Raw genomic sequence first — 12,520 nt, 5'->3', positions numbered from 1 at the left:
CATAACAACTACAGAATGGCATGAGAGCTGTGGCAAAGTGTAGCGGTGATTGGACGGTAATAACGCACTGTATGCCCATGGATGAAGCGTAGCCAAAGACGATGAATGCTATAACCCTTGCAATTATCAACCGGATTATTTAAGTGAACTCGCCGAGCTGGCCTGATTCCTGATCGAACCAATGGTTCGTTCAATTATCGGTTTGTTTAAGACGGCTGCACAAGTTTCCGAGATGGCCTATCAGAGCCCAGTCGGCCGCGGTGGCGAGCTGACAGCTGAGCTAAATCCGGTAGGATGCGAGTTACACAAACTATATTATGCATTATTATTGACATCCCGCATCAAAATGCAGCTCCAATGGGATTACCAGGGCAATGCCAGCCGAATAGAGGGACCTAGAACTGGCCTTTGGCGGTGCATTTGCCAGCTAGGCAGTGTGACAGCGAGCTGAAGTAGGCCGCTACTATAGGGTCTAGATTTCCCCCACACATCCATAGACTAAACTATTGACGCTACAATTTCGACAGCTCAATCAAGCGCATCGGATACGTGTTAATCGAGAGCACGCTCAGCTAGCCTCGTCCGGCCCTCGCGAAAGAGGAGAAAGGGATCGCTGCAGTAGTGGCGAGCTGTTACTAGTTAGGGCTAACTATCGATCCGGGCAGTGGTCAAGGATGCCGGATGGCGTTAGGATCTAATAACAAGGCATAGCATTTGGAAAATGGTTCGCTTAACTCGGAAACATGAGCTACAAGGCTAAATCATTATTAATACACATGATTCGGCTATTCGGCTATGCCGGGACCGCGAAGTGTTAGAATCGAATCCATTGGATCGATCTTCTCGACGATCACACAGCACGACCACCGGGGCTGAGCCTGTCTCAACCAGATAATAGAAGAAGGAGACAGGAAACATTTGAAAAGGAGTAGCCAAACCCCTTCTTTTTATCTCAAGGCTTCAGGACTGAAAAAAACCGTGCCGTATATTACCCAAGAAGAAGTGCATGTTTGTGCGCCAACTTTTGTCTCATTTCTGGAGCCTGCGTAGTCTGCCTGGAGCCTCAGGTGGTCGAAGTTGGGTTTATTCCTGTTTTTGTTGAATTGTTATTCTCAGATTCACTCATCCATTTGGCTTCCAGGGAATCAATGGAACTGGCAATCTTTTGAAGAAGGCTTGTATCATTGTTGGGAGTTCGAAGCGGTCCCCACACCGTCGCAATTTGCAAATGGTATTGTCCCAAGCACGACGTAATATTAGAACAGGTAATGGCGCTTAGGCTGTACGATGTTGTGGATGTAGACGTAGGCGCAGGAGTAGGCATGGGCGACGGCGGGGGTTGCTGTCGTATTATGTTCATATTGAGAGCATAACTTCCAGGAAGCAAGGTCCACAGCAGGATAGCCCAGGTAAAGTATGGCATTGTGAAATTAAAATAAAATAAGATAAAGCAAATTCAATCGTGGTAAATAATACGACTAAATGTATCACTATTAAATTGATTGATAGCACTTCAATGTTGAGGATACGATATGTAGAGGTGGAATATATACCTAGGGTGTACTTACACGTAGGACACCTGGAAGTTTATATCGAAGTACAAACTCTTATGAATACAACCAATAATTTAAGCGACTAGTGATAGACCCGAAGTCTAGAATCTGCTTTACTTGCATACACGCAATCCAAGACAATGCAGATGCTCCCGCTTTTCGACTTTTTTTGTGAATCAGAAACAGTATTCACCATGTGGCTTGTTTCAGACTACCCCTAGGTAATTGCAGTGCTCGGTTATTATACTGACCCATTCTTAGGAGTTTCCTGTTTGCACTATCATTCTGCTTTTGTTGGATCGCAAAGGACGAGAATACCATGACGTTGTATGATTTTGTATAGACTGAAGCTATAAAATAGCATTTTTTAACATTCTAACAGCACGTTAATCGTAGATCTAATACGGCGGATGCTCATGATACACCCGATACACCCAGGCTTACGAAATCTGCCAATAAGATCCGATGGACTGTAATTTCCGAGGACAAAGGATAACTACTCGATGTTTCAGGTGACTCATTCGGCAAGTATCTAATCGCCCAAAACTTTTCTCCGGCCCTTTTTCTCACAAAGGGGGTAGAATAATTTTCTCATCATCGTGGCACTAAGGTAGCATTGACTCTAACCAAACCAAAGCAGAAAAATATTCCTCCATGGCACGTTTATCGCTAGTGAGGATCGGTCCCATTTTCTCGATTTCCCGAAACCAAACAAAATTCAACGATGATCTCAACTTCCAGAATATTTGACCATCTGACGATAGTTTTCATCTGTCTATCCATTTATGTACCCCCGTTTCACTTGAAATAAATCACGATATAGTTGATAGTTGACAATTTTTATCCACACTTATTGCCCTTATTGGGATCATCTTTATTCGCCCTTTTTTTCAGTAGCGGGCTTACGCGACATTTGTTTGTTAAACAATTTACAGAACCGCCTAGCAGACTATAAGCACTGAAATAGGCTGTAGTGGACGCTTGCTAACATCGAAATTTTATTATTATTCCTCTCCAAACGATAATCGTCGTCATGAGGTGGGTTCAACATCCCCTGCGGCCCCCGTCCATTAATTAACTCGGCCTTTGGGATTTAGTATGCGATCCCGCTCCATACCAAGGATGTTAGCGGGGGCTAAAATGTATTCAATCTGCAAATCATTGCCTCAGCCGCGATCCTCGCCCAAGCCACATTCCATACGTCCAATGATCAAACGAATTTGACTTTTGAATTAAGCCTAGGATGGGGAATTCGCATGCTCGATGTCTTATTAATTTTTTAGCGGTTGTTATAAATACACCTAGCTAGCGGATTTGCTCCCCTCAATGTTTAGTCGACCGTGACAATGATACCTAGGACTACGACGTAACTTTATTTAAACATACGGAGAATTACTAGTAAAGTGTCAGCATTTAATGAGGGCCTTAATTAACATATATATATCCATGTCCATATCCCAATGCGTACGGAGTTCTCCACCCTGATCTAATCTCTGCACCTAGTAATCTACAAAGATTACACAACTATTCAGCTGTCAACGGGTGAAGAATATCTGAGGAGTCAACTGTTTCATAATGCCAGGAAATGTTTCCCTGTTAACGAAGGCCTTGGCCATTGCTATGGCTATGGCGGATGCTGCCAGCTCCTCGCAGTTGAAACCGAGATTAGTGGGCGAGTCCCCCAAGAACGGCAGGACGTCTTTTCCAGCTGTCAAAATACCTCATAAACAGATTAACAGTAGGGCAACCAGTACCGTCGATGTCGGCAGCAAGTGGGTCTTGTCATAAAATGGAAGTACTTCGACCAAACTCAGTTAACATCTATTGCAACAGTTGGTACATACAAGCCTGGATCGGGACACCTGGACAGAGCTTCTACTTTTTAGCTGACAGTGGCGCCCCCAATCTGTCTATCGAGTCGACTCTGGAGCCGTCCTCCCAACAGGGAGACATTCCTCTATATAACCCCCAAAATTCAAGCACCGCTGAGATTATGGACGGATATTCGTACTCCGAGTGTTTTGGGAGTGGATATTGCGATAACGGCGTTGTATATACTGACATTTTCACCGTTGGTCAGCTAGCGTATGAGGGGATGCCGATCATGGTGCAGACCAACAACACGTCCCCATCTAATGGCGTTCGGTCTGGAAATTTGGGACTAAACGTAGATCATGGTGGCATGTCTACTGAACCCGAGAGGCTGCCGTCCTTCTTCCAGCACATTCTACCCGATCTTGACCGTAAACGCTCTAATTTCTTTGTCCCTTTCTTTGTCCCCCCAAGAGTGACAATTGACTGATATAATGTTTTATAGAACCTCTGTGGACTGTCGACTTCCAGGCCGCCAACAACACTGGTCAATTCGACTTTGGTTACATAGACACCTCCAAGTACACAGGAGACATTGCCTACGGCAACATCACTACAACGAATGGTCTTTGGACTGTGGAAATCCAGGGCATTGGGGCAGGGTATGACGATAGTGCTTTCAAATCTCATCAATTCCAGGTTGTTTTTGATACTGGAACTGGCGGCGGTAGTATCAGCCGAGACATTGCAGATCTCTATTGGAGCCAAGTCCCTAATTCGCAATGGAATGATGGTTGGAGCAATTACCTCTACCCCTGCAACCAAACACTGCCCGACTTCGTGATCCAGTTGGCAGATGGCAGCAAGGTCGGAATTCCTAGCGACGGTCTGTTTTCTAAGGCCGCAGACGACGGCAGTGGCCTCTGTGCGACTATGTTGGCTATAGCAGATGGCGACGATACGCTATGGGGACAGGCTTGGATTGAAAAGTGGTTCGTGATCTTCGACTGGGGAAATAATCGACTTGGAGTTGCAAACAAAGACCAGTGATTTCGTAATAGAATGTATTTATACATGATATACTTCGGACTTTCTCATGTCATTGAACGACCCTTTACTCATAGTCCTTACCAGTGGGAACCTTGGAGAGAATTAGAATGATAAAATCAAATTTTGATTTGGATGTTAAAAGGTTTCATTTGTTGTTGCGCATAAACATAAAATTATCCTTCCATCCGTAAAGAATCCAGCGAATCGTGGAATTGGAGTTTTCGGGCTATACCAACAGCTTTTTGACTTCTGTGTCCAAAATATCTTGGTCGATGCCTCGTGCCACTAGGGATTTGGCATTTTCAATTACCTTGAATCTAATCTTCCATTATCCATCAAAGCTGGCTGTATGGAGGGAGCTATTCATTTAGCTGGCGGGCCTAGAATTTCTTACAGCGGCCACTCGTAGCTCAAGGCAGACCCCACTAATCCAAATATTAAAAAGAGGCAACCGAATCAATCCCAGATACGACCAAGTATTAAGCCAACGCAAGGGGGCAGCCTTACCTAGATCCCCATGGACTAGGGCGCTGAGAACGGAAACAGTCAGCTATTACATGTGTATCAAAGAAACGAAGTGATGGGATACGCATGTTATTAGCTCATTAATAAACCACCACGATCGTTTTAATTCATGCGTTTCTAGGAATAGGGTTCAAGCCAGCGAGGAATCCATAAGATAAGAAGATGTAGGCATACAGGACATAAAGACAGGATGGTCTATCCCAAGTCTCGCCATACACAAGGTTATAGCACAATTCTAATTCTTTTCAATCCATTTCTGGAGAGCGGCGGCGACTTCATCACTATTCTTTTCCATAAATACCATGTGCGCATTGCCATGGATACCAATGTCTGGAAGTTGGAGATGCTCGGTGGATACACCGGCCTGCCTCAAATATTTGACGGTACACCAGTCATATGGGACGTGATAGGATGCCTCGGTGGTGACAAGCAAGACGGGAATGTCCTGAAGATTCACCAGCTGACGTGGAGGGGGATCGTTGGCCTGAATAATACATGGGGAGACAGTGGACGAGTTCGATGGAATAGTTTGGCGAACAAGATCCGTGGCTGGGTCTGTCACAGGCGGGGAATAAGTGAGTGGAACATCGGTCAGGCCCCAAGCCCGGGCAGACTGGTTGCTGAAGATGGCCTCTTGGAAGGGAGGGCCGGTCGGCTCAAGCGAGACGATAGAATGGACCAGTTCGTTACGGACGTCGGCGATCAGCCATGGCATCAGTCCGCCCTGGGAATGCGACAGCAGGATGACCGGCTTCCCGATTGTGTCGAGGAGTTGGGCACCAGCAGCCTGGACGGTGGACTGTTGACCGGTAGCTGAGCTTATGAACTGTACGGTCGAGGAGTAGTAAGTGTCGAAGACTTCGTCACCCATGACTCCGGCGCCCGGCCACTGGGTGTGCAGTTTGGCCTGTGGCCAAAGATTGTACCACTGAGGCGCGGTGAAGCGTTGCTGCAACACCTCGGCGCTGTATGTGCTCAGTGTTCCATTGGCAGGGAGCCAAGGACTGCGTCCTCGAAAGGTCTGGTCGACCAGATAGCACTCGTACCCCTGAGACAGAAAATATGAAGCCCACCCTTTGCTTCCGTCGGGTTTGTTGAGCCAATTCTACAGCGGGTCAGTGGCAGTTTTGTTGAGAAATAGAGAGCAGCGACAGCGTGAGGTCCTATTTCTTTTTCCAAACCAGTGACATCTCATGTGCTGGGTGCATGCAAAAGGGTAGACTAAAGAAATCCAATCAATCATACCGTGCCCGTCTGTGCCTGGCCGTGTATAAACACAATTGGATGAGGCTTGAGCGCAATGCCGACCGGGGTTAGAAGCTCAACATACATCTGGTCGGTGAAGATGTGCTGGCCAGAGCCGTCGTCAACATACTGGCCACCAAAGTAGGCGTAGCTGCGCTGGTAGGGGTCTTCGTTGGTGGAAAACGCAGCCAGCACGCCGTTGAGTATGCATGACAGGCCGAGTACGCGGCGCATCCAAAGCATCGTGTAAAACAAACAGATGAGCGCCAAGCTCAAGGACAGTGAAGCTTCATCCAGAAACAGGTACTATTTGGAAAAGCAAAGAAAATCGAGGTGGATTATTATTCCACTGCTAACAATAATAGCTGTGCTTGTTCGGAAAAACGCCGAAGCAGGTCTCGTCTCTCGGAACATGGCCGAACCATGATAACCACAAGTAATAGCAAACTCCCGTAAGCGATAATCCCAATCCTAATACGTAGGGATTTAAACTGCTAGTAATGACTGTGATTGGGCTGCGAGTGTCCCACCCCGGGCTGTGCTCCGCCATGTCACCCACGATGTGCAATCGACAGTATGTACTAGTAATAATGATCGAGGAACTATGATTGTTGCGGGCCTCAAATCGAGATGCAAACTGAAGGACTAACCTCTTTTCTTCTTCCCTCCATCCAATCGCGCCTTTTTCTCCGTTTCTTCTTCCCTTGGCCCACAGTCTATGCCGTTCGCAGCGTCAAAGCGCGCGATCATCATTGATATTACTCGATACGTAACTAAAAATAAATCCCGGCCCTCCGGAATACGGGGTTGATTTCGGGGGACAAAATTTGCTCATCGCCGACGACGAAGATACTGTGGCACTGTTGAATTTGCAGCCAGCGACACCAGTCGATGCTGCTCGATCGTCCGGCTACTTTGAAATAGCCAATACCATCCATTTTAGTCGTACTATTTGGATGGCGACGAGGCTAGCAGATCAATCGCTTCAAAGTCACTGCTCTCAATCACTTTGTGACTTACTAGACCAGGGCCGATAATCGCGTTTTCCTGGTTCGACAGAGATGAATATCATGTTCATGGTCTCTTTTACCACTAGATATCTAGTTATCGAATTCGCTACCGATTTCTCGTTTTACCCTTCATTTTGACCAACGGCATGGGCATGGATAATTCTACGACGTTGGCCATCCATTGGGTGTTCAGCGTAGTCGCAATCGCTCTGATAACGCTGCGGCTTGCGATCAAAAGCTACACACGCTACAAATACACGCTCGGTGACTATTTTGCCGTTGGAGCCCTGTTCTGTGTTCTCGTGCGACTCCCGATCATCCATGTGGTTCTGATCTGGGGCACGAACAATATGCCTGTCGCCTATCGTCAATCGCATCACTTCTCACCCCAGGAAATTTACCACCGCGAGACTGGAAGCAAACTTATTCTCCTCGACCGCGTGGTTTACAACAGCTAGTGGGTTTGGGATGCCTCGTCTGTCTCCCCATCTTATTGACTGAGATTCTAGTCTCTGGCTACAAAAATTGGTTCTCCTCGACACATACCGCCGTCTCATCCATCATCTGCCCTGGGAAAAAACCACCCTGTGGGCCTATGGTGGTGTCTTCGCTGCGACATATGTCACTGTACAGACGGTGACATTTACCGAATGCCACCCATTCGACCATTACTGGATGGTAGTGCCTGACCCAGGTTCGTTGGTTTGAAACTTTCTTTCTGGTGGGAAGGAATTTTCCCGTTGACTGGTCGGATAGGAAGCTGCTGTCAAGCTCAGGTGCAGCTTATCACCCTGGGTAAGCGAGATTGGATGGTGAACGACTAAGTACTTGCTGATGCTATCTCTTTAGGGATCCTGAATATTGTGACCGATGTCATGTTGATAGTGTTGCCGATCCCAGTTTTGATCTTAGTAAAGAGATCTCTTTTGCAGTGAGTTTCGCTTTCCCCAAAAAAGAGGGCCGATGTTTCTCTTTCGCTTCTGGTAGGATCCATCTCAACTAAACTTTACTCCTAGAAAACTCCAACTCTCCTGTCTTTTCGCTCTCGGCTTCTTCATCGTCGCCATTACCATTATCCGACTGCCCCAGAACGCCAACAACTCGACCGCCCAAGTAAATCGTACCACCTGGGCGTCGACGGAACTACTTGCAGCCGCCATTGTGGCCAACGCACCAGTGATCTACGGGTTCTGGCGAGGTGCTCGACTGGCTAGTCAAAACAATACAAGGGAGTCATCGAGTAATAGATTTTTCAACAGCAGACAAGCGAGTCGAAAAGGAGCTCAAGCAGGAGACCTTGATGTGGAGGATGAAAATAATGATAATAAACATGATGGTAGAGTGAATCTCGGAAATTTACCGCCAGGAATGAGTTCATCAACGGCTTTACGATCCACTGCGGCCACACAGGCGGATAACCGTAGCCTGGATCCGAGAGACGATACATGATTGGGTAAAATATTCTGGTTAGGCTACTGTATATACGATTAATGATATTGCTGCGAATAAGAGAGCATCTACTATTCAATGGTAAAGCATTTCATTCACTCCAACTCATCTCAATTTATATATTTGTCGCATCTAACCGATTTCCCCGTAGGTCACTCTTCTCATCCAAACTAACATTGAACTCGACCATTTGTATACCTAAGAATTCTATGTTATGTAGCTGCCTGGTCGCCGGGTGTTCATTCGACTTAGTCCTCTATCCGCTGTATGTGACAACAACCTCGGAAGAGCTGGGAATCGACACCGAAGTCAAAACCTTGTCGTTCTGCTTGATGTCAATGATATCAGCACCATCAGTTCCGACCGAACTTCCATCAGACACACCAGCCGTGGCCTCGGTGAATGTCACGGTGCCAAAGTTGTCCAGATTGACCAAGCTGCCTCCAGACTCGAAATCCTCGACGATCCACTCGGCGTTCTGGCCACCGAGCGCGGAGGAGGAGGTAAGATCCTTGGTGACCTTGTCGCCATTGGTCAGGTTCTCAATAGTGGCTGTTCCGGATGTTGAAGAGCTCGACACGACTGAAACCGAGATCTTGTCGCCCGCCTTGATGGTGATGCCCGAGAAGTCATGGGCGTAGTCGGGGAGCCACTCGTACCATGCATCGAAGGAAGCGGTTCCATCGGCATCAACATTGAAGTCAACGCCGGTCTGGAGGATGGCATCCTGGTAGGTGTCACCGTCAATGCCCACCCAGGCAGAGGAAGCGCCGGCTTGACCGTCGACGGCCTTAGGCGTGGGCACAGTGAATTGGGCAGATACCGCGGTGAAGGTCGTGCCAGAGGGAGGAGCAGTCAGAACCGCACCGGACCAGTTGGAGGAGTAGTCAACATTGGTCCTGTTACCGTCCTGGGCGCCATTGATTTCTTGGGTACCAGTGGCAGGCAACTTAACGTGGGAGATTCGACTCCGTTGGGACCGCTCCTCAACACGAGCGGAAACTCCACGGCCCTTCGGAGCAGCCAAAGCACCCGCCACAAGCAGGGCTTGGACAAAGATAGGAGTGGAGTACTTCATAGTGGTACTTTGCTTAGTGGTAGAGAAAATATCTCGATAGAATAGCTCAAGATTGGATTGCTTGTCTGGGCTGTTGTTTTTTGGTATATCACGACAGGTCTTTGGGCGTCTTTAAATACTTTTTGAAAGCGTCAAAGACGACCAGGGTGGAATTCGCCATCAAGGCATATTTGTCCGAAAACAGCTTTCCATAACGTGCTTGGGTTGATGCAAGGCTACTTTGAATCACGTTGTTGTTATCCTAGCTGTTTATTGCCTCATTTTTGGCTGGTCCGGCAGTTGACACGCGTTGGCAGAAGTGACGGTGTCGTTTTTTGCTCGAAGCCATTCCCCAACTAGGTTATTAACTACTAGGGTTTCTCGCAGACAACCAATAAGACAGGATTTCTTATTATCAACACTGTAAATTTTGGAAGCTATCATATTAACCTAAAATCCGGGTGTGCTTCGCCAAAACAGAGTGCAACCCAACATTTGCTAGCGGAGCATCTAGTGACGCATTCAACTGCAGAATATTATTATCGAGCTCGATTATTGAAGTTGTTCCATGATGGTGTCTTGGCAGGTGAATTGCTCTGGGCGTATTGGGGTGACAATAACAGGCATCAACAAGTCGCGACGCAAGTGGTGCGATTGAGTGGCTTTTCGATGTCAACGTAGGCGGTCGTGATCGCCACCAAAGGGCAAATGGCGCAATTATGCTTATTTGCAGGGGCGTTTTGTGGTTTAACTGGTGGCTGGGCTCGATGCGCCACTATTCCCTGACTGGCACTATACCACTCGATCTATGGATTTGGAGAGCTCATTGGATGACTTGAGAATTGGCTGACAGACAACCTAACTTGTCTTTGTCCATGTCAACTCTTCGAGTGACCTGACTTTGGTGGGAAAACGCCATATTCTGGCTATGTTGCCCATTAATTAGACTGGCGCTAAGGTGCAGGCAGAACGCCACCAATGCGACGTTAAAGAGATCAAAGGAGGAGTTGTTAATTGCGAGAAGTCAGAGGACCAGTCTCTGAATAATAATGATGAAGAGAAGTCAAGCATATGGCCATAGGAAATGTCTCACAGTCAAGCTGCGGCCTCACGTGGGCATAGTACTATATTCATAGTAGCAAAGATGCAATTAATGTAACCCTAGGCGCCATCGCTCGCTCACAGTCGGCAGCACCATGAAGCACTCTTCTCACACCTAAATCGCGCAAGAGGCGGGTATCATTAAATGCATCAGCTGTGAACTGGAGTTGGAACCGAGAAAAAACGCCTGCAGAAAGGAATATTGCACCAGGAATTGTCCAAATCGCAGATTTCTTGGACCACGATTTTAACACCCATTCTTCGAGCGTAACCCCCACTCACAAATTCCCGGAAGTATTGAGATTCTAATTTATTGATACGTTGGATGATAATCGTAAATTCAATGCACTCGGTTAGTCTAGTTCCTTACGCTTTCCAAACCAGGATACCTTTCTCATAAAGACCAGTCATGAAGCCGAAATTATACTCTGTATCTCTCACGGCCGTGCAGCTCGTCGAAAATCCGCCTTTGGTCAGGTGTAGAATTTTCAATCCGTCGTCGGCAGACCATGCAGCCATCCCACTGGGGGTAGTGCCCTCATAGCAATCTTCGTTCTGGCGACTACTGTCCATAAGACACTCGAAGCGATCCTTTCTGAGTTTGTCCAAAGTCGGGGGATGGGGGTGGCCGGTAATCAACAGACTGCCCTTCTTATCTACAGAAACATTATCAGGCATGAAAGGCAGAGTGATATCCCCGGTTTTTAGCAGTGATCGGTCGGGAAGGATATCGTAGAGATACACCTTGGTCGTGCTAGAGGATGAGACAGCCAGGGCTGACCCGTTTAGCAAAGCGACGCCGTTTGTGAACGGAGAGCGAGCAACGGAGCGCACCTCAGCAGGGTGGCCCTCTATCGCTAGATTTACATAGGCCACCGAGCCGAGAGGAAGCTGAGCATACGTCTCCAGGTGGCTTAAGAACGCATTGTTCTTTTGGAGGAAATAGTGATCATTGGTGATGTAAAGCTCGTGCTCATTCAGGGCAGCGATCGCGTTGGGCGCTTTGATGAGCGGGCTGATAATGGTTCTCTGGTGCCTTGCCACTGGCTTGGGCGTGTCGAGATCGAGTGTAAACACTTCGACGCGAGAGCCCTCGTAGTGATGATTACAGACAAACAACGAAGAGCTCGGCCTGTGATACTCAATCCCGAGCGGGTGGAATCCTTGGATCCCCTCAAAGTCGCGGAGCTCAATGGAAACCAGCGCGTCGGTGTCCGAATATTTGGCCGAGTCGTACCGATATAGCACGAGCTCGCCGGTGGGCACAATACTCAGGTCAGGCGCGAAAGTGCCCATCACCGTGTTCCAAAAGTCTCGTCCAGGGTCGCAGCTGAGAATCGCCACGCGGTCTTCTTCGACCAGGAGGGCATCTTCGCAATTCCGCAGTCGGTCAGAGAACTTGATCGTGTAGTCACCAAGGTTCTTGACCTCAGTCAGTTTGTCCGGTGCATTTTGCACCAGAAGCGACAGGACGCGCGCGCGGTCTGCCAGGGGGGCATATGCCAGGGCCAGGGCCAGTATTGCCTAGACGAGTCTTTAGTAACGCATCGGGATAGGTGCGACAACTACAGTCTTACGATGGCAGACTTGACGACCAGACTGGAGAGAGACCCCATTGCGACGTTATGTGTTTGAGCTGATTGGAGAGAGACAGAACAAATGGTAGCGTGACAATGAATCGAATGGTAGTCAGTAATGAAGTGATCCGAACTCAAGCG

The 12,520-nt window shown here is 47.8% G+C and overlaps 5 protein-coding genes across 5 annotated transcripts; 2 read left to right on the top strand and 3 right to left on the bottom strand.

Annotated features, from left to right (window-relative positions):
* Positions 1–3,128: 3,128 nt before the first annotated feature.
* TRUGW13939_06822 (uncharacterized protein) lies at positions 3,129–4,415 on the top strand (the record flags this gene model as incomplete). Its single annotated transcript, XM_035489966.1, has 3 exons — positions 3,129–3,325; positions 3,387–3,796; positions 3,871–4,415. The coding sequence occupies 3 exons, from the start codon at positions 3,129–3,131 to the stop codon at positions 4,413–4,415; spliced, it is 1,152 nt and encodes a 383-aa protein (XP_035345859.1).
* Positions 4,416–5,175: 760 nt separating this feature from the next.
* On the bottom strand, positions 5,176–6,428 carry TRUGW13939_06821 (uncharacterized protein; the record flags this gene model as incomplete). The annotated part of the gene is made up of 2 exons (XM_035489965.1): positions 5,176–6,045; positions 6,186–6,428. 2 exons carry the CDS (start codon positions 6,426–6,428, stop codon positions 5,176–5,178), a joined length of 1,113 nt encoding a protein of 370 aa, XP_035345858.1.
* Positions 6,429–7,341: 913 nt separating this feature from the next.
* TRUGW13939_06820 (uncharacterized protein) lies at positions 7,342–8,644 on the top strand (the record flags this gene model as incomplete). The annotated part of the gene is made up of 5 exons (XM_035489964.1): positions 7,342–7,652; positions 7,705–7,889; positions 7,952–7,990; positions 8,045–8,126; positions 8,212–8,644. 5 exons carry the CDS (start codon positions 7,342–7,344, stop codon positions 8,642–8,644), a joined length of 1,050 nt encoding a protein of 349 aa, XP_035345857.1.
* Positions 8,645–8,900: 256 nt separating this feature from the next.
* On the bottom strand, positions 8,901–9,722 carry TRUGW13939_06819 (uncharacterized protein; the record flags this gene model as incomplete). Its single annotated transcript, XM_035489963.1, has 1 exon — positions 8,901–9,722. One exon carries the CDS (start codon positions 9,720–9,722, stop codon positions 8,901–8,903), a length of 822 nt encoding a protein of 273 aa, XP_035345856.1.
* Positions 9,723–11,168: 1,446 nt separating this feature from the next.
* Positions 11,169–12,418, bottom strand: TRUGW13939_06818 (uncharacterized protein; the record flags this gene model as incomplete). The annotated part of the gene is made up of 2 exons (XM_035489962.1): positions 11,169–12,326; positions 12,380–12,418. 2 exons carry the CDS (start codon positions 12,416–12,418, stop codon positions 11,169–11,171), a joined length of 1,197 nt encoding a protein of 398 aa, XP_035345855.1.
* Positions 12,419–12,520: the final 102 nt, after the last annotated feature.

The sequence above is a fragment of the Talaromyces rugulosus genome, chromosome IV (genome assembly GCF_013368755.1).
Source record: "Talaromyces rugulosus chromosome IV, complete sequence".
Taxonomy (NCBI): domain Eukaryota; kingdom Fungi; phylum Ascomycota; class Eurotiomycetes; order Eurotiales; family Trichocomaceae; genus Talaromyces; species Talaromyces rugulosus.
Note: the sequence above shows the minus strand (reverse complement) of the source record. Positions and strands in the feature narration are given on the sequence as shown.